This window comes from Typopeltis vanoorti, chromosome 5 (genome assembly GCF_054136105.1).
Source record: "Typopeltis vanoorti isolate ZY-2024b chromosome 5, IOZ_Tvanoo_1.0, whole genome shotgun sequence".
In the NCBI taxonomy this organism is placed as follows: domain Eukaryota; kingdom Metazoa; phylum Arthropoda; class Arachnida; order Uropygi; family Thelyphonidae; genus Typopeltis; species Typopeltis vanoorti.
In genome coordinates this window covers 125,130,809-125,153,454 of record NC_143553.1, presented here as the reverse complement: position 1 = coordinate 125,153,454, position 22,646 = coordinate 125,130,809, and the positions used below count along the sequence as shown (strand labels likewise).

General features: G+C 36.8%; 1 protein-coding gene across 2 annotated transcripts in view; it reads right to left on the bottom strand.

Moving 5' to 3' along the window:
- Nucleotides 1–22,646, bottom strand: part of LOC150106788 (receptor expression-enhancing protein 1-like) — a 171,109-nt gene that overhangs the window by 32,140 nt on the left and 116,323 nt on the right. For both annotated transcript variants that reach the window (XM_090392700.1, XM_090392701.1), the window contains one exon: nt 17,541–17,685. In XM_090392700.1, coding sequence (XP_090248826.1) covers nt 17,541–17,685 — 145 coding nt within the window. The remainder of the gene's footprint in view (nt 1–17,540; nt 17,686–22,646) is intronic.

Below are 22,646 nucleotides of genomic sequence, written 5' to 3'. Positions count from 1 at the left end.
TAAATACAGTTGCATTAAGCTTCTGGAGATTTGGGAAACACTCATCACCAGAGTTCCCACCTTACATTCCAGGCCACCTACTAATGCCCTTAGAGGGCACTCTACCTAGATAGGACTTTAGTGTCACCCACGTGGTTGGGCTTAGTATTGTTTGTGATTTGTGTATATGTTACATTAATTGTTTTTGTAATCCCCGTAGATGTCCTAGTGACTAGGACGAAATATAGGAAGTATTAAATTCTATTTTAATTCTTTTTGAGTGTTGTAAAAAATCCATTAAGCCTCCAACATGATGTCCTCACAGCACTTAAGCCTCTACACACGTATACTTTTCTTTCATCGGCAAATGAAGTCGGGGGAAGAGAAAAAAGTCACAGGGTGCTAAATCAGGTGAATACGGCAAGTGATTCAACACACAAACTTGGTTGTTTGCTCAAAATCTGTCTCACAATGTTTGAATGATGAGATGGTGTATTATCGTTCAAAAGTGACAAGCTGCCTGCATCATGATATTCATGCCTTAAGCAACAAATTCTCGCCATCAATCGCTTCAAAAAGAGATAAAACTGACCAATGACTGTTTGGCCAGGCGGAACAAATTCTTTGTGGATAATGCTCATGGAATCATAGAAGCAAATCAGCATTGTCTTTGCTTTTGACTTCTCCAAGAAACTTTTTTTTTGGATACCCCTCTTCTGGTGGTCTCCACTCAACACTATGGCGCTTCGTTTCGGGGCTCATACTCAAAACACCACACTTCGTCACCAGTTTTAATGTTTTACGAGCAGTTTTAATGAGGTCCTTGCAATGTTCAATTTGATACATTTTTTGGTCGTTGGTCAACTTGTGGGGAACAAATCACGAATTCAATTTATGAAGGCCCAAACTCTCGGTCAAAATGTTGTGCACGGTTGATTTTGGATTTTCTTTGATGAAATCACCCACTTTTTGGACAGCCCAGCTTTTCATCGTCCTCAAGCGTCTCACGACCACTTTGAAATTCCTTAAACCGCTCATAAACTGGAGCAGGATAAGCATTACCATATGCTTTTTGAAGTATTTGATGCGTTTCAGTAAAACATTTACCAAGTTTAACACAAAAGTCAATCACAGCTCTCTGTTTGAAACTCATTTTCCGACCGTTCGTTAAAACACGCTGTCACTCTTGGCACTATAACTCAGTTTCTAATGAAACAAATGTCATAAACAGTTCATACACTAATGAAGGTTGCCCCTTTCGACAACAAAAAGAAACAGGTGGCGCTACTAGTTTCTTCTATTTTCGAAAAGTTCGGTTTCTTTTTGGACAGAGGGTGTATTTATATTTAGCCTTTTAATTTATGCATCAATGATATAATTCGGCGTGTGAGAGTAGATATCGCTCTTCCAAATTAGGAAGAGCAATATCAGGATGTTTTGACATGATGTTGCAAGAGGCTTTGTTTTGGACTAAAGAATGGGAATGTCAGTTTAATGTTGGAAGTGTAAAGTTATGGCCAGGGAAGATGAAATGAGGTTTATCATATTTGAAGAACTTGGCTTCAAGAGGAGGAGACAAGGGATCTGAGGATCTTGGAAGATAGGGAACTAAAGTTCTGGGGACTCAATGCAAAAGTTAAGGTTTATCCAGAAAAATTCTGTTATAATGCAAAGAACCCTGACAAATATAGAGTTCCACTGTATGAAGCACTAATCAGGCCTCATTTGGACTTCTTTGCAGACATCTGGTTATATTGGCAATAAGGAAATATTGGAGAGAGTGCAGAGGCAAGTAACTAAACTATCTCAGGACTCTGGAATGTTGAATATGAGGAGATTAAGGGAATGTGGTATACAGAATTTGGTAGATAAAAGGACAAATGATATGATATAGATAAAAGAACAGGCATACAAATTGGTGAGCCAATTAGACAGATACAGTGGAATTACTGTATTGGGTAATGGGAGGATGAGAGGTCATCAATGAGTACTGTACAAATGTCATGTTCCTAAGGAAGTGAAAAGGAGATTTTTTTTTTTTTTTTTGCATGGCAGGTGGTGAATGAGTGGAATGTGTTGCCAGAGTGGATGGGGAATGCTCCACTGCTGAATCTTTAAGGTAAAGTACATGGTTGGTCTGAAAAGTTATCAGCCTCAATCACAGATGGCAACACTATCAGTATGATTTATTTTTCTAAGTTGGTACATCTGTCATAAGCATCCATGTGAAATTGCAAGTCATTCTATCAACTAGTTTGTTTTATACAGCTGTCTGAAGCAAAAGTGTTGTCTATATCCCTTGAAATGGATTACAAAATTCTTTGTAAAAATAGGCTTAATGCCAAACGAAATTCATTCAAAGTTCATAAAAAAGTTCAAAGTTCACTGGGTGTCGAGGCTAGCTGGTGAACGGACGTGCTACCGGAGAGCTCCTGAGAGATGTGTTTTTTGTTGATTTATTGGTGTTTTGGATTCAATTTAATGGACTTAAGTGTGTAATTTTGGTATATTATTGGAGCTTTATTAACGTGGTTAGTGTACTAAAGTGTTTTATAACATAATCTATGTCGGGAAGTCGCCGCTAGATGAATTCGTAATGTGTAGTGTTCGTGCAAGCTCCAGATAAGATAAGTATCATTTTCAGTTATCGATACAAATTACTTAATATTGTGTAGTTTTGTTTTGTTTGCCTTGCGTATTTTAGTGCGTCTATTTTTGGTGTGTTATAACGTATAATTTGACAAAACACGTTGGAAATAAATATGGCACCTGTGCGAAGGAAAATGGCGGCCAGTAATGAAGGTTCGCCATCGTTATCAAAGAACAGTAGCATAAAAGAAATGAGCCAGTGTACTAGCTGTGAAATGTACGCTTTCCGGAGTGCGGTCGGAGTGTGGTTAGATGATAATAAAGGATTGAATGTGTGTAGAAAATGTAGGTAGAATGAGGAATTGAAGTGTATTTCGGATCGTGAGTGTGATATTTTTGTCAACCTTCAGAATGAAGGAAATAGGGATATGACAAGAAACGGCAAGGTTGTACATGAAAATTGTGAGAGTGTGAATGTAGAAAGTTTGAATGATAGTATAAATGGTTTCTCAGAGAACAAAAAAGATGAGATAGATGCATTGAGTGAGATCGCGTTGTTGAATAATGCGATAGAAAGAGCAAAACAGCAGTTAGAGTGCATGAACAAAAGTAGACTGAATGAACCAACCAATAATAAAAGGTATGACAGGAAAAATAGACGTATGAATGTGAACATGAACAAAATGAAGGACTCGTACTAACGAGTCTCCATGCCGTATGGAGACTCGTTAGTACGAGGTGTGTTAGTAGAGGATTTGACAAAATCGTACCAACCTGGGGCGACCATAAAGGACGTAACTGCGTCTATTACAGAGCAAAAGGAAAGGGTGAAAGAAATGATTGTTGTGGCAGGTACGAATGATTTGAAAGGAGATAAAATGGAAATGATAGAAGACCTGAATGAATTGTTTGAGGTAGCAAAAGAAAAGAGTTTATGACTTTATGCGTGGGTTATGTATGACGAGTGGTGTGGAATTTGTGGATGTGTGGAGTGAGTTTGATGGGCGAAAGGATCTATATAAGATGGATGGCTTGCATTTGAATGGTTACGGCGTAAGAAGACTTGAGAAAGTGTTGCTGAATGTAGTGGATGTGCAAATTCAGGGAAACTAGATTTGTTAGGGGGGGGGGAGGAGTAGAGATACAGTCCTTATGGAGGCAGTTGAATGTAAGAATGAATATAATATGCTAGAGCAAATAAGGACAACAAATCTGAGTGGGATAGTTAATATAAGGCATCAAGGTAGGGTTGGGGCTAATGGGGGTCTTAAATTCATGTACACTAATACTAGGAGTATTAGGAACAAGAAGGAAGAGTTTTTGGCTATGGTTGGCACTTCCAGACCACAGGTTATAGGTATTAGTGAAACATGGCTGACTGTAGATGATATAACTAGTGGGATTGAATGTGATGGGTATAGTGTGTTCAGGAATGACAGAGAGAATAAAATGGGGGGAGGAGTATTGTTGATGATAGCTGATGAGCTCCAGCCAAGGAGAATAGAAGTTGAATTGCAGGATAGAGAAAAGAGCACATTTGAGGCCTTTTGGTGTGAGATTGTGGCTAGCAGAACTAAATATACAATTGGGTGCTGCTATAGACCAGGTGATGGAAAAGATGGTGGTGATAGTATGCACAAGCAAATAGAAGAAATGGGTGGAAGGAGGGTGATTATTTTGGGAGATTTCAACTATGGTCGCATTGATTGGAGTGAGGAGAGGACACACGGGAGGAAGGAACTGGATTTTATGCGGTTATTAAAGGATAACTATCTGCGACAGCATGTAATGGAAAATACTAGGGGTCAGAGAGTGCTTGACCTAGTAATTACATCATAGGATTTGGCTGTAACAAATATGACCACATTGCCACCAATCGGTGAGAGTGATCATAGGGTCTTAACTTGGGAGGTGGCTAAAGGCGTAGAATTTTCAATTAAGACAGGGTACATGTGGAATTATCGGGCTGGAAAGTATGACAAGCTTAGGAGTTTGATTGGTTCAGTGCCATGGCATGTACAACTGCAAGGACTAGAAGTTGATAGTGGATGGGAGGTAGTTAAGAAGTGCTTGCATGAAGCAATGGCTGACTGTATACCTAGAGTCCAAATAATAAATCAAGTAGGGGTTAAATGGATGAATAACACCATTAAACTTGAGTTGCAAAAAAAGAAACAACTATGGAGGGAATTTAAGGAGAAGGGTGACCGGCAGGCACATGAACGGTATAAAGCGCAGGCCAGAAGGGTGACGAGTGTGGTAAGAAAAGCAAAAAAGGATTACGAAAGAACATTGGCCATGCAGGCTAAAGAGAATCCTAAACAGTTTTTTAGATATGTATGTAGCAAGTAAAAGGAAAAATGTACATGGCAGGTTGATTTTAAAGAATGCCGATGGTAGGGAGGTAACTGAATCAGTTGAGATAGTTGAGTTACTGAGTGAGCACTTTGCAAAAGTATATCATCCAGGCGGTGACATTGCAGAAACGAATAAACCAGTAGATTATACGGGAATTGTGGTTAATGAAGTGGAGGTGAGTAGTCTATTGCATAACCTCAATGTCAATACATCTGTGGGATTGGATGGTATACCAGCTCGTGTTGTACGAGAAGCAGCTAAAGAATTGTCAGTACCCTTGACCATTTTGTTTAATTTGAGTCTCGGGTCTGGGTTAGTCCCGAGCGGGTGGAAAGAGGGGAAAATAGTTCCACTGCATAAAGGTGGTTCCAAGACTGCTGTTGTAAATTACCGACCGATTAGCATATCAGGAATCATTGTCAAGGTCTTAGAGAAATTAGTCAAGAAAAGAATACAGGATTGGATAGATGAAAATGGGATATTGTATGGGGGACAACATGGTTTTGTGAAGGGTAGATCATGCCTCAGTAACTTGCTCACGTTTTATAACACAGTGACGGCTGAACTGGATAGGGGTAATGGGTTTACAGTGATACTACTGGACCTTGCCAAGGCCTTTGATAGGATACCACATGGAACCCTAATCAGTAAACTGGAGCAGATTGGTATAGATATAGGGTTGGTGAGATGGATAAGAGGGTGGTTGAAGGAGAGATATCAAAGAGTGGTTTATTCAGGAGTGGAGTCTAAAAGACGTCTTGTAACTAGTGGAGTGCCACAGGGCTCTGTTCTTGGACCAGTACTTTTCAATTTGTTCATCAATGATATTGGAAAGGATCTGAGAGGAAGTGTTCACTTGTTTGCTGATGATGCAAAGTTGGGTAGAGCAATTGTGAGTGCACAAGATGTCAAAATTTTACAGGATGATTTGGATAGTTTGGAGGACTGGGCTAGGAAAAATGGATGTCAATTTAATGTGGCAAAGTGTAAGGTTATGCACTTTGGGGTGAAAAGAATAGCAGCAGTATATCGCATTGGTGGAATCATACTCCAGGAGATTGATGAGGCCAGGGATTTGGGAGTGTTGGTGGATAGGGAGTTGAAGTTTAGGGGGCACATTGCAAAAGTAACTAAAACAGCTCACCAAATCACTTGGCTTCTGAAAAATACTTTAACATGCAGAGACGAACAAGTTGTTGTTCCTCTGTATCGAGCCTTGATAAGACCCCATCTGGACTTCTGTGCCCAGCTATGGGCACCAGGGTTTCTTCGTGATGGGGAGGAAGTGGAGATTGTCCAGAGACGAGTGACCAAGATGATAGCAGGTCTGTGGAATGAACCTTATAAGAATAGGTTGAAGATTTGTAGGTTGCAGAAATTGGACGATAGGCGAAGGAGGGGTGATATGATTGAGACATTCAAATTACTGAAGGGTTTTTATAAGATTGATCCAGAAGATATTTTTGAAAATATGACTGGTGGTGGGAGGACTAGGGGCCATGCATGGAAGCTGGGCAAGAGCGTGGTTGACAAGGGTGTTAGAGCTAGGTTCTTTACTTGGAGAGTGGTAAATGAGTGGAATAAGCTTCCAGAGTCTGTTGTGGGTGCTTCGACCGTGAATGAGTTCAAGGCAAGGTATGATAGATACTGTGTGAATGTTGAATAGTTGTTCTTGACATGATGTTAGGGCCTCCCTCGATGAGTCTGTCGACTCCTTGGAGTTTCCCGGAACAACAATAATAATAATAATAAAAGTTAATGGGCACTCTTCTCCTTTGTGTTTGACAATTAAGAAATGGGCTGCTGAGTTTAAACATGGCCGTACCAGCCTTGAAGATGATCCACGTGAAGGATGTCCAAAAAGTGTAATAACACCAGAAATCTTTGATCAAGTGCATGATATGGTATTGTATGACCAGCGAGTCAAAGTGCATGAAATTGCTGAGACTATAGACAGTTCAAAAGAATATGTAGGATATATTTTGCATGAAGAATTGCAAATGAAAAAGCTTTGCACAAGATGGGTGCCACACTTGCTCACAGCAGATCAAAAAAAAATGCATTCGCATGAAAAAGTGCTTGGAACATTTAACAAAAATAAAACTGATTTTGTGCATCGATTTATTAGTATGGATGAGACTTCGATTCACTATTGAACACCAGAATCCAAACAGCATCAAAAGAGTGGGCAAAAAGACAAAGTTGGTTCCATCAGCGGGAAAGGTCATTTCCTGCTGATGGAAAATTTGGGACGCTAAAGGCATTTTGTTTATTAATTATCTTGAAAAGGATAAAACAGTAACCAGGGGATATTATTCCAATGTTTTAAGCAGACTAGACAAAAACATTCGTGAGAAAAGACCAGATTTGAAAAAGAAAAAATCATCTTTCATCAGGACAATGCATCTGCACACAAAGGTGTTTTGGCAATGGGAAAATTAATAGATCTGCACTATGAATTGTTGGAACATTCACCCTATTCCCCAGATTTGGCTACCTCTGAATTCTATCTCTTCCCAAAACTAAAAATCTTCCTCGCTGGTCAGTGTTTTTCTTTGATTCAAGAGGTGATTGCTGTAGAGGGGTATTTTGCAGATCTTACTGAGAACTACTACATGGATGGGATAATAGCATTAGAGCATCGCTGAAATAAATGTATTAGTCTTAAGGCAGATTATGCTGAAAAATAAAAATAATGTTGAAATTATAAATTAATTTTTTCATTGTTAGGTCGAGAACTTTTCAGACCGCCCTTGTGATAGTTTTTGCAATATGTGAGCATTTGATCTGTAATGAATCTTCAAACTTCATGGAAGCTTGTAAGTAATACTAATTTTTTTTTTACTGATAATGTTGAAAATATGGGCAGTACATTTGCTACTCTTCACATGTAGCAAATGTACTGCCCATAGGTTGGCTTAACCAAGAAAATTATCATTGACTGCAGGTTAATTAAAAACTAGTGTACAATGATTAAATGTAATTGCGTTATTCAAAAAATTAGTATTGTTTTAATTTTCCTCCAATCTTTATTCCACAAAATAAATAGACAGAACTCTTTTATAGTGCTACTTTTTTTTTTTTTTTTTTTTTGAAACTGATAGTTGGTCTCCATTTCTCATGATTGTAGAGATTGTGCATTCCCAACATGTACTAGATATGATGTTTCCTTAATTTTTTTTTATTTTTTAACATGAATCCCAACCTATAATACAACAGGTTTACATGGGTGAGTTAAGGGTTAGACAATTCAAAAACCTTGCCCTAGAACAAAGAAAGGAAAACAAACCACTTCTGATCTCATTAAGCAGAATGATGGTCCCAGCAATGAACAAGGAAATTCATTCTTCCACCTCATTTATATTCACAAAACATCCAGGCCCATGGTGGGATATGATGCCATAGTCTGTTAGTTGGAGAGCAGATACACCAACTATTCAGTAAACCAGGTCAGTCAACTAGTATTTTTTGAATGTCCTCTTTGTTCTGTCAGTTTTACTGAGTTGCAAGATTAAAAAGTGATGGGTCTGCTGGGAGAAAACCCTACCTGCCTGTGCGAACTAATTAATAACAAGAAATGTTATTCTTGTTTAATCCTTTACCATGTTTAAGCAAGCAAAGTTTGTGCATGCAATATCTTCACAACCAGGCTACTTACATACAGAGGCTGTTAACTTCACATCAATTCCTTCTGCACTCCATAATGCAAAAACATTATAGGAGGGACCACAATACAGTCTGGTTTTAACCTTTGAGGTATCATCAGTTGGAGCCAAACCCAAGAAGATACCAAAAAACTAAGGCAAATGATGTGAAATTAACAGCCTCCATATGTAGCTTAGTTGTGAAGAAACACCAGGTGCAAACTGTTTGCTTCAACTTGAAAAATTTCAACAAGAATAAAATTACTTCAAATACTGACACCAAGCCTGGTTATTTGAGTAGTTAGCGTATCTGCTCTCCAGCCAAAAGGCTGCGGGTTCGAATCCTGGTGTGTTTGCAGTAGATGGCTTTGATGTAGATGATGGGGTTCGCTGTAGTTGATGGATTGAGTGGTGGAGATAGAGTTGTAGAGTAGGTGTCCTCCCTCAATGAGTCTTTAGACTCCTTGGAGGTGTCACATAATAATAATATACTTTGTGACCAAGTGAAGAAAAAAAAATATACAACTTTCTCTGATCTAGAGTATTTTAATTAATAATAAGGTGATACACCTTTTTACTACTTGCATATGAAAAATATGCAAATTCTTCATTAACCTTATCTTTTCTTTTAGGACCAGCTTCCAGTCACATGAACTCAATGAAGATTACAACTCTGTATAATGGTGTAAAATCTCTTGCGATAAATTAATTTTCCAAGTTCGATTTTACAGAGATTTCAAAAACATAAAATAGAAATTTTGTTGTAAATAGAATACATGTAATAATTTTGCTGTAAAAAAAATGCACACAAAAAAGCAACAAAAAACAGAAACGAGCTAAAGTATCAAGTTAAAACATAACCAAATGCTAAATATTATCAAAATTCAAATGAAACGTTACATCAGATGCATGGAGCATGTATGAGCAGTCATTGTTATACAGGTGCTTTCTGTAATTGGCTGCAAAGTTGAACTCCAATGTGTTGAGTGATTTCCAGATGTCACCAATTCCTGGGTTTCTGTTAAGGATGCCTCTTGAATGGATCACTACTGCAGCTTCTTTGATGTTACGGGTATGAAAGTCTTCTTTTAAGTACGGCATAGTACTTTTATCCAATTCAATGTTGTGATTGGTATTAGAAAAATAGAGAGCTGAACCAGAATTATCTTCTCTGTTGTTGTTCAGTGTTCTCCCCAGAAATTTTTACCAGCCAGGTGGAATGAAGCATTATTTCATAGCCAGGTGTGCAAAAAATTTGAATGAGTTAAGAAAGACCCTTTTTCATAACAAATTAAAATAGCAATTTTATTAGAAATTACTTCAAACAAAGATAATATTTTATATAGTAATGCTCACAGCTTAAAATTCTATACATTAATTCTTCTCTTCTTAGAAGCCCAGTTGACAGCAGCTTTTTCGTAATTAAAATCTGTTGGATCTAGTCCCACCAGTGAAATCAGCATCACATTATTTATAGTGTTCTGACTGATGCGATTCCCCATACAGGTTTTTATCCTTTTTAATGCAGAGAAACCACTCTCACATTCAGCTGTGCTCACAGATATGGCCAGTCCAACAGCAGCTAGTTTTGCCATATTTGGAAAAGACTCTTTGAGCTCAGATGTTGTTGCTAATTTCAGCAGTATTTGTCTTGGATCTAGATTTTTGCATGAATGTCCATTAATCATTTTTGATACAATACCCATTCTAGTTTAAAACTGCAAGACTTCCATTTCTAGAATAATAATCAAAAAGAATCTCAGAAGCATCATGTTAATCATGACTTTCTGCATTGAAAAGCAGGAAATGATTGGCAATCTGGAAATCTTACTTCTAGGTGTTTAATAACTGTGCCTATGTATTTATCATATTATAGTCTTAAACGTAATAACATTAGAATCTGAATAATCAATGTGAAGGTCTGACCATTCACCTGAAAGATGCAGATGAAGATTTTGAAAATGACTGCCAGGAATGTCTTTCAATTACATGATGGATAGTTTTCTGGCTTCTAAGACTGGCTCTGTTTTGGTTAAGTCAACATCTTGCCTTTGCCATGATCTAGACAAGTTAGATAAATGCGGTAACACATCTGAAAGCATCATTAGTGAAGCTATGAAATTGTATGTTCTGATATATTTACTTAAACCTTCAGCTGTGATATTTTGTTCGGTGGCTCTCTTTCCAATGCAGCCATAACACTCACCATGCATTCTCTTAGAAACTGTATTTGCAGCAGCATGAGACAGCCATCTAGTGTCACTAGCCATTTTAAGTTTAATCTGAGGACTGTTCAGTATATTTTGGATTTGGGTTAAACCAGCCATCCCGACTGAGGAATTTTGGAAGAAGAAAAACAATTGCCTTAAGATATCATTAAACATGACTAAAAAAGGCACTTCAGCAGCTGCTTGAGCACTAGCCAGAGCCAGTCGGTGGTTTACACAATGACAGTTGACCATGAGTCCATCTGTTTTATCTTTGAGCAGTTTTGCAACTCCCTTTTGCTTTCCAATCATGAAAGCTGCTCCATCAGATCCTAGGCCCCACCAGATTATAGATTACCCTAGACAGTCAAGGGTTTCAATTACTTTGTTAGTTATAGTCTCAGCTTTGCCATCAATGATATTGCAAGTTCATACAAAACTAACCTTAACCTCTTTTCTAAGTTGACAAGCATATTTAATGTACACAATCAGTTGTTTTAAAACTGAGATGTCTGTTGTTTCATCACATAAAATACTGAAATAATCTGCAGAATGTATATATTTTTCAGTATTTATTATTATTATTTGTCACCTCCAGGGAGTCCAAAGACTCACTGAGGGAGGACATCTACTCTACAACTCTGCTTCCACCACTCACAAGCCACCAATGCCATCTACCGCCAACTGCCACCACTATTTTTTCCACAGACAATTACAAACGTCCATGCCCACGGCGGGATTCGAACCCGCAGCCTCTTGACTGGAGAGCGGACACGCTAACCACTCGGCCAGCCAGGCTGGCTATATTTTAGATCTAATTTCTGATGCTAAAGTATCAATCAACTCTTGTATTATTCTTTCTGAGGTATAATGTGCATTTTTACCAACATTAAGATGTTCTAAGTAGGAACAGCCCATAGCCTTGCAATGCTCAAGCAATTTTTCAAATAATGTAGTATGTGGTAACTCATTTTTCGCTAACCAATACATAGATCTTAAAGCTCCCAGAAAAGCATCTCTCTGCAAGTTATTCAAAATTGAAATTGATTTTCAATTTGTCCTATTCCAGTTTCTTCTAGTATACGTTTTCCAATTATATCTGAACAAGAATCAGCGTGTAACTTGCTTTGTTCATGGTCAACCAAGCTTTCTTTTTGAAGTCTTGTGCATGGCATAGTTACTCAAGTCACTTCCTTGTTTGTGGGTCACCTCTTTCCGTATTTCATACATGTGGAACACATTATTCCATTATCTTTCACCACTAACCAATGGAATTTTTTAAACCACTCACTATTAATACCCAATAAGCGGTGTTTAGACGCACGTTTTACATTTGAAAGAGACTCTGCAGAAATCGACTATTCTGTTGTTGGTTTGGTATCTTTACTACTATGCTTAACGGTTTCATTTGGATAACTGCACGTTTTACATTTGAAAGAGACTCTGCAGAAATCGACTATTCTGTTGTTGGTTTGGTATCTTTGCTACTATGCTTAACAGTTTCATCTTTCTTAAAATAACTTAAGAGTGTGGTTTTCTGACTTGACGTTTTATTCGATATGGGGTAATTTAATAAATACAAAATATCATTGTTATTAAATTAATCAGAACAAATCACTGAATTGTGCACTGACAGTAATACCCATGACACATAACGCACTTTATGTTGCAATTTTATTATTTATAAGTGTTAATTACTAGGAATGGGAATCACTCGAGACTGACGTCATAGTCCTCGAGAGTTTCGAGAATTCCCCGAGATCACAACTATATCTGATGCAAAGGCCTATTTTCATTTACAAAATAAAATATTAAATACTTAACTCATGATCTTCGGACAAAAACCATTATTAAGAAAAATAAATGTATATTTTTAACATTGATTTTTGCCTTTGATTCAAATTCGCTCAACTTTCACAATTTATTTCTTTCAAACATCAAAATTGTGTCTCTTTCATAAAAGATCTTCTTTGCAACTGATACTATTGTATTCAAGATCCCGATTTTTGTCTTCTTCCATGTACAGATTGGCGTGCATCAAAGTGAATATCCGAAGCTCTCGAGATTGGCTTGCAATGCAAGAAATTGAGCTGGTCTCATGAGTATCGAGACTCTCTGGTTCGATTTCTTATCACTATTAATTAAAAAATGTCTTAAATTATTTTTCCATTCTTGCTCATTATTTAGCCATGTTAATTCACAACATTAATTAGCCAAGCGGTCAGTAAAACCAGCCATGCGGTTTGCCCATTCAAAAAGTCCTGGGGAGAACATAGTTGTTGACATCCCTAATGTGTTCTTTTATTCTCATCTCAAAACTTCTAGATGTTTGTCATTTGCGATTTAAATTACATCCTATGTAATTTAAATTGCAAGAGCAGGGGATGTTGTATACTCCAGGATGTCTATAGAAAAACATCTTGTCCATAGCTGACCGTAAGGTTGTTTTTCCTCAAGACATTGCTCAACTTTATAGACACTGCCTCAATTCAAATTACGTCAATTGGAATGGAAAAATTTATAAACAACTATCAGGTTTTACAATGGGTAGTCCTCTATCTCTTCCATGTGCAGACTTATTTATGAAAAGGTTTGAAAAAGACATCTTGTCACATACAGATCCAAAACCATCATTATGGTGGAGATACGTCGATGACATTTTCATCATATGGAAACATAGTGAAACAGATCTATTTGATTTCCTAATTACAATAAACTCATTTCATCAAAAAATCAAGTTTACCTTAGAACTTGAAGGAAAAGAAAATAATCATTTATAGACACATTAATAATAAAAAAAATGAATGGCAATATTGATTTAAAGGTTTACAGCAAAATGACCCACACTGGTCATTGCCTACATTTTTCTTCATCACACCATATTTCACAAAAGTTGAGTACTATTCATATGCTGAAAAACAGGGCAGTTTATATCATAAGAGATAAAGTTTTAACAGACGGATTAGATCTCATCTTCAAAACTTTAACAAACAATGGTTATCCCAAAAAATTGATAAATAAGATTCTTTTCTCCAACCCCTCCCTACAGCAAACCCAAGAAACTAACTACAGGTCTTCCATTTCCATTCCTTTTTGCTAGCACAGTTTCACAGAAAATTGCAAACCTCTTAAGACGACCTCACAAGATCCGACTGGCATACAAACCAATAAAGACAGTTTGCAATTTCTTACAGTCACCTAAAGACAAGATTGCTTCCTTTAAACATCCTGGAGTATACATGCTCTATGCGTCTGATGTAACGTTTCATTTCAATTTTGATAATATTTTAGCATTCGGTTATGTTTTAACCTGATACTTTAGCTTGTTTCTGTTTCAAGCTGTTTTTGTTGCTTTTTGTGTGCTCAGACGAAGCCAACAGTAAAGTCAGCAAAACTAGTAGGCTATATCAAGTTAATACATCTTTTTATTACTTATATATGAATTCTGCATTAACACATTTATTTATGCTGGGCAGAGTCTATATGCATGGACATTGCCTGCGGAGGTTCTCAATTTACCATATGTATGTATATTGCATATGGTATACAATATGGTATGGAATACAAAATGTTATATTCAGGCAATGACAATCAAGAAAAAGAAGGAGTAGCCATAGTATTCAACACTTAATACGAGGTTAATCTTCTTGAATGGCAGGCGGTTTCAAGTAGAGTGATGTGAGCAAATATCAGAATGGGGAACTGGACAATGAGACTTATTGTGCCTATGGTCCCACAGAAGGTTCTACTAAGGTAGGAGTTTTTTGAGGCTTCAGAGAAAGCAACTGACATAATGAAAAAGGAAAAGTTGGTCCTTGTTGGGGATCTAAATAGCAGAGTAGGAAATGATTGTCAGACATACAAAAATATTTGGGGAAAATTTGGAGAAAAGAGCAAAGCTAATAATAATGGCAAATACCTGTTGGATTTCTGCTCAGGACATGGACTGGTTATTACTAACACTATGTTTCAACATAAAAGTATGCACAAATTCACATGGAGAGAAGAGGCAAGGAATAAGAAAAGTCTTATTGATTATATTATTGTTGATAGTGAATTTTCTCCCTGGTGCAGGACACCAGAGTGTACAGAGGATTTGAAATTGGAAATGATCACTATTTAGTCTTGAGCAGGATAAAATTGAATTTCATATTGAAAAGAATAACATGTAAGAAAGTTTTAAAGCGAATAAAAGTTGAGCAGCTCTCAGATGTGAACTGTAGACTAAAATACACAAAGATTATTGAAGAAAAAATGAAAGAGTTTGAGAACAGGTACCAAACCTTGGAGATTCAGTGGTTAGCCTTGAAGAAAACCCTGATTGATCAGCCAGAGAGGCATGTGGTGAGGTTGTCTGCAAGGATAGAAAAATCAGAACTCCATGATGAACACAGGAAGTTAAAGAGGCAGTGAAGGAAAAGAAGAAAGCATATCAAAAGTTCCTGGCAAATAAGTCCGCTTGTGCTCTTAGACAATACAGAGACAAATGTAAGAAAGCTAAACAGTATGTCTAGCTAAACAAAAGTCATGGGAGGACTTTGGCAAGAACATAGAAAATAAATATCAAGAAGGTGGCAAAATATTCTGGAGGTTGTTGAAGAAGCTTAGGAATGGAGAAAAGAGTGCCGTAAAAGGAGTTAGAGATGATAAAGGTGGAAATGAAAATGGGAGAAAAAGATATCCTTGAAGTATGGAGTAATTTGAAAATTTGCTAAATGAAACAAGCAGTGATGACAGCACAGTGATAAAAAACACTGACCAGGCATGCAGTCAGGAATACATATCCATACTTGAAGTAGAAAAAGCCATCAAAGGCTTGAAATAGCAGGAGTAGATGATATTCGACATGCTGAAGTATTGCTAATGAAGACATTAGAAATGCTGAAGTATGGTGGTATAAAAGTCTTACAGTGGCTGCACTACATAGTTCAGAATGCCTGGACAAAGGGACGAATTCCCAATGATTGGAGTAGAGCTCTCATAGTACCTATATATAAAAAGGGAAATAAAACTGAATGTGAGAATTACAGAGGTCTATCCCTATTGAGTGTTCATGGTAAGATATATGCAAGTATACTTGCATATAGAAACAGTTGAGAAGAATTGTGGAAGAAAAGCTTGGTGAAGAACAAGCTTAATTCAGGTCAAACAGAAGCTGTCAGGATCAGATCTTCACTTTATGACAAATAGTGGCGAAATCATGGGAATATAACAAAGATTTGTATTTAAGTTTTGTCGATTTGGAAAAGGCATATGACAAGGTGCCAAGAGAGAAGCTATTCAATATGCTACAGTTATATGGTATCAATGGGGCATTATATCAATACTTAGTCTTTATTTGAGTTGTAAGTCATCAGTAGAATTCAAGGAAGTACAGAAAGATGGTTTAATGTTAAATCTGGTGTGAGACAAGGATGTACATTATCTATATGGATCACATTATGAAGGAAAGTGGTATTAAACATTATATCAAAATTGGAGATGTTATATCAGCTCTTTAAAGCTTAATGCAGACGATTTTATACTTCTAAATAAATCTGCTACAAGTCTGCAAAATTCCCTGACTAAATTGAATAACTGTTGTAATAGATATGGTATGAAGGTCAGCAATAACAAGACAATGAAAATATCAACTGCATTATGAATGGAGAACCTATAGAACAAGTAAAACATTTCAGTTACTTAAGCACGATTTTTAGTGAAGATGGTAAATTAAATATGGAAATAGACAACAGAATCAACAAAGCTGTATGGTAGGGAAGTCAATTGAATAAATTCATATGGAATAAGAGAGAAATTAGTCGGAACACTAAATTAGCTGTATACAAGATAGTGTTCAAACCAGTTTTAACTTATCGATTCAGACCCGAGCTGGTATACCATCCAATCCCACAGATGTATTCACATTAAGGTTTTGTAATATACTATTCACCTCAATTCCGATATAAGTTATTGGTTCTTCCATTCCTAAAATATCACCACCTGGATTATATACTCTTGCAAAGTGATCTTACTCAGCAATTCCACTATATCAACTGATTCAGTTACCTCCCTACCATCGGCATTCCTTAAAATCATTCTGCCGTATACATTTTTTCTTTTACTTGCAAGCATATCGAAAAAACAGTTTGGGATTCTCTTTAGCTTGCGTGGCTAATTTCCTTTCATAATCTGCTTTTGCTTTTCTTACCACACTTGTTACCCCTCTGGCCTGTGCTTTATACTGTTCATGGGCCTGCAGGTCACCTTCCTCCTTAAATTCCCTCCACAGTTGTTATTAGATATTAGAAAGGAACTTGACACTGTTAGCATTCAGGAATATGTGAGCAGAGCTAATCTCAGGTGGAATGGTAATGGTCACTCAAACAGAATGGGAGAGTGAGAGGTCTTTTTTGTTCTGTTAAAAAAACAGGTATTTGTTGCTAGGATGGCAGGAAAAAGATCCAGATGAGGACCAAGGTATAGATGATCAAGAATGACAGAATTCATTCTCAGCTTACTGTATGAATCTGCTTAGAATATGTATGTGAACCGATAAAGTAATCGGTGTCTTAGAAGACTGAAATATAAGATCTCACAATATTGGAATCCTGACAGAATAATTTGGAGGAAAACTGCTGATAGGAAGTTAGCAATGATAAAAACTTTTCACATAGTACTATCACCTACCCCCCCCTTTCCCCCCACACAAAAGGTACATATCAGGAAATGGGTGATGTATAGCTTCTGAAACAAAAACTTATTTCATTTGAATAATGCTTACTCATCACTAGAACTTCTAAGTTGAAACTCATTATCTGCTGAATCAAAATATTCTGCTGCCAGAACATTCTCTGCTTCTCCTGCTCCTTCTGTAGGATATTCAGTTGCATCTATAATATCAAAAGCTTCATCCCTCCAATCTGTATCTAAAAGAGATAATTATTACAATAATTCAGAATTATGTGTGCCATCATATTCTGCGAGTTGGTCATTTGATACTTTAAAATTAAAAGTTAATACAAAAAATACTAAAGCAGTATCTATACAAAGACAGAATTAATAATCAAATGTGCTTATTTAAATTAATTCTTTGTAAAAAGTTAAAACAGCAATGCAATTTGTCAGTGTCTGATAACATCTGCCTGAGCATATATGGTTCAGCTAGATTTGTAAAAATTCATTTCTCTTTCATGTGAAGTGCTGGTACTTCACCAGAATATTACAAATGGTGAGACGAATGTTGCATTTTTCACACATAGGTGGGGCATTATGGATAATTTTGTACAATAGTTGTAAACTAATTATACACAGAAGACAAGATGGCCCATAAAGAACTCAGAATTTGAATAAATAACACATTCTTGATAGCACTTTTCTTTTATATGAAAAAGTGCAAGCTGAATGGTAAGCAACTCTGGTGTATAATTGCTACAATAAAGTGGGATCTGGTAGGATATAGTAATGTCAGGAAACAAAGCAGTACAACCAACGAAGGTCTCAGATTGTGAACCATTGAAATGAAGGTAGAGATGGGAGGGAAATCAGAGTGTACTGCACTCTGTACATTAAATACCTGCATACAGATGGGTGGCAGAGTATAAGACTTCCCTAGTTGGCATAGTGAGAAGATGCAAGATGAAGTGCAAACTTACTAAGGAGGAATGGAGTATGTTTAGTGCAGGTAATGTTGTCAACAGCTTGTATAATCTCTTTAACACAAACCTTTAAAGATGAGGCTCTTTAAAATGAACCCGCTAAAGAGACGTATAGCCTCTTTAGCAGGTTAATAGGAGAGTGGTCTGAAAGGTTCTCTGTACATTAAATACCTGAATATAGATGGGTGGCAGAGTATAGGACTTCCCTAGTTGGCATAGTGAGAAGATGCAAGATGAAGTGCAAACCTACTAAGGAGGAATGCTGTAGGTTTAGTGTGCAGGTAATGTTGTCAACAGCTTGTATAATCTCTTTAACAAAAACCTTTAACATGAGGCTTAAAATGAACCTGCTAAAGAGACTTGTATAGCCTCTTTAGCAGGTTAATAGGAGAGTGGTCTGAAAGGTTCTTGACCTTCAGCATAGATGGCAACACTATCAGCAAGATTTTTTTTTTAAAGTTTGTACATCTGTCATAAGCATGCATGTGAAATTGCAAGTCATTCTATCAAGTAATTTGTTTTATACAGCTGTCTGAAGCAAAAGTGTTGGCCGTATACCTTGAAATGAATAAAATTGAGTATTATGCAGTTATAAAATTCTTTGTAAAAGAAGGCTTAATGCCAAAAGAAATTCATTCGAAGTTCATTAAAGTTTATGGTAACTCTTCTCCTTCATGTTAGACAATTAAAAAATGGGCTGCTGAGTTTAAATGTGGCCATACCAGCCTTGAAGATGATCCACGTGAAGAACGTCCAAAAAGTGTAACAACACCAGAAATTATTGATCAAGTGCACGATATGGTATTGGATGAGCAGCGAGTCAAAGAAGTGCATGAAATTGCCAAGACTATAGGCATTTCAAAAGAATGTGTAGGATATATTTTGCATGAAGAATTGCAAATGAAAGAGAGCTTGGTGCAAGATGGGTGAAAAGTTCTCTTGCTCACAGCAGGTCAAAAACACACTTGCATGAAAATCTCTGAACAGTGCTTGGAGTACTTTAACAAGGACAAAACTGATTTTTTGCATCGATTTATTACTATGGATGAGACCTGGGTTCACCATTACACACCAGAATTCAAACAGCAGTCAAAACAGTGGACAGAAGCTGGTCGTTTAGCACCAAAGACAAAGTCAGTTCAATCAACAAGACATTTGAGATACCCTACTTTTACAGATGTTGGAGCCTTAGGTATATAAAAAGTAAGGATGATGTTTCCAGTCGAAAACCAAGTGACCATCCTTATGTATTAGGATGTGCCTCATACCTCTCACTCCCCGATACTCAAGTCCTGAACATATATCCTCATCTGGAACATCAAGGAGATCCCATTCTGATATCACTCCTCTAGAAGAGTTAAGTGTTTTAACACTATAATTGGTATTCCACCCATTGATGTAGCCTTTAGTAATTTTTCTGAGCATTGCTGACTAGATGTTTCTACAAGGATATCATCAGAACAGTTTCTTGACTGTTTTAGGAGACTCTGCCAGTCCTAACTCTTTTGAATAAAGAAGGGTGACATTTTCCCTATAGGCTTTTTATCTACTGCATGGATGATGAGAAACACTGTTACATTTATACTGGTATCACATCTTTTTGTTTCTTTCTTTTGTTATTAACCATTGACTCTTGTATTCAAGCCCACTAGCCAACTGATCCTGGCTGGCCATTCCAGGAACACTTATATTGACCAAAGTTGTGCAATACTACCAGGATCTCCCCCCTCCCCCTTTCCAGATGTCCACAGGTTGCACTGCATGGCAAACATGGCAGCAGGGCATTGAATCCCAGTGAAGGTGGTGTGGAAAACAGGATAGTAAAGAAGACTCTGGAGAAGTAGAGCAGGAAACAGGAAGGAAATGCAAAGAAAAAGTGGGCCAGTATCATCACAGGGAGGTCCCCCTTCACTATGATCAAGTACTCACAAGGATAGGGAAATCAGAGGAAGACATCCACTATGTTATGAACAACCAGAGAAGAAACTGGCAAACCTGCTTGGTTACCAGTTTATTCTCTGGTTTCTTTTTCAAGGTAAAAGGTACATCAATCATAACATGTTAGTCTGATGAGCAGATATAGTCAATGCCTTGGATGTCGAAATGGGCATAGGTAGGCTAAGAGATCATCACTTGAGCAAAAGTTGTTGAATCTACACTGTGGGCCTCCAAGGTAATAAAGTTTGCTATAATATTTTTGAGAGAAGCGAGATGAATGCGAGGAGTTTTAAAATAAGGGATATGCTCTCTCTCTCTCACACACACACACAAAAAATAGTATAGTTACTAGATGAGTAAGAAACATTTTAAAGTGGATATACAAAGCATTAAATCTGGAGACTTCTTAGTACTGAGGAAGTATCAATGACATACAAGCAACTGGTATAGCGGAAGGCAATCTGCCTTGGTAATCACTCTCACCTTTAGGTAAGTAGGTGTTTGGATTAGGAGAGTAGAAATCATAAAAATCATCCTGTTTGGCACCGCTCATGTGTCAAAGGCTGAGAGAGTGGCTGGAAGAAATGCAGAAAACATTGTGTAGGAGTAGAGAAAAAAAAGTCAAGGAAGCCAAAGCAATTAATATCGAGTTCAGTATAACATGTCTATTAATAGTAAGTGTTGTCTTGCCATTTTTCCTATTTTTAGGACATAAAACCTATAGTTCCACAAGGAAACAATGTCATTTCCATATGAAATTCAAAAGCCCACATGAAGGTTACTTCTGCAGGGGGGGGGGGGGAGAATCAGAGATTATCTGATATTTTGGTGGGTAGGCAGACAATTTATGTTTGATTACTGTTAACAGCAAATACCTGTTTCTTGAAGCTGGAAGTGGAAAATGGAAGCTTCAACACACCTGAGTACTTAAACTGCAGAAAATCAAGCTTAAGACAAATACTCAAAACAGTTGGAGTTGTTATCAGAATTTGGAAAGTGACACAGGCTGTAAAAGAATACAACAAAATGAACAAAGAATTTTGAGCTGGAGCAAATAAGAGAATATTTTATTTGCCATTCTTTGTAATGGAATTAATAGATCTGTTGAATAATAAGTACTACATTTGTAAGAGAAGTAATTATACACAGCATTTTAATAGTTGAGGTTCTCTTAGAAACTACATCAAGGTTAAACATATGCAATTGGATTTTTTGTTGTTGTTTGATTTTTCTTTTTATTTTTCTTAAAAACTGTTTATTGGAGTTTTATATATATATATATATATATATTTTTTTTTTTTTTTTTTGATGCAGTTGTTTTTCTTTGCTTCCCCCACCCCTTTAATTTTTTTTTTTTTTTGTGGGATGACTTAAATAAACTGGAAGTATGGGCAAAGGAGAATGGATATCAATTTAATGTGGCAAAATGCAAAATTAAGCATTTTGAAGTGAAAAGATATAACTGCATACCATACTGGTAGCTGCACTTCAAGAAATTGATGAAGCCAACGACATGAAAGTGTTGGTGGATAGGAAACTGAAGCTTAGAGAGCATATTGCAAAAAAAGAAAAACAGCTTATCAGATTATTTGGTTACTAATGAACACACACACAGTGAAGGCCTTGATAAGACCCCCATCTTGACTACTGCAAACATTTGGTCACCTGGGTTTCTTTGGGATGAGGTGAGTGACCAAGATGGTGGCAGGGCTATGGAATGCACCTTATAAGGAAAAATTTACAGAAATTGGCTAATAGGTGGAAAAAGGAATCGAGACATATCAATTACTGACAGGTTTTCACAGGGTTCATAGAAAGTTTTCAGAACAGATTTGGTAGTGGGAGAATTGGGTCATCTATGGAAATTGAGCAAAAGTGTAGTTAATAAGGATGTAAGGACTAGATTTTTTTTTGCTTGGAGAGTGGTAAATGAGTGAAAGGGTTGTCAGTCTGTCATGGGTGCAGTGACTGATTTCAAAGCGAAGTATGATAGATATTGTGTGAATATTGGACAGTGCTTGGCATAACGTTTAGACCCTCCCTCAATGAGTCTATGGACTCCATGTAATATAATAATAATTTAATAATTATTAATATAATAATTTTAAATTGTCCATATAATAATTTTTGATTAGGATTTTTATGATTCACATTTTTCAATCCTGCAGTCTCAAATTTATAAATGTTATCTGCTTGTAACTACTATTCCCTATTCAAGAGATTTATCATCATGGTGTTTACTATTAAATTCCATAGATAACATTTCTCTCCATATGAATGAATGAATCTTGCAT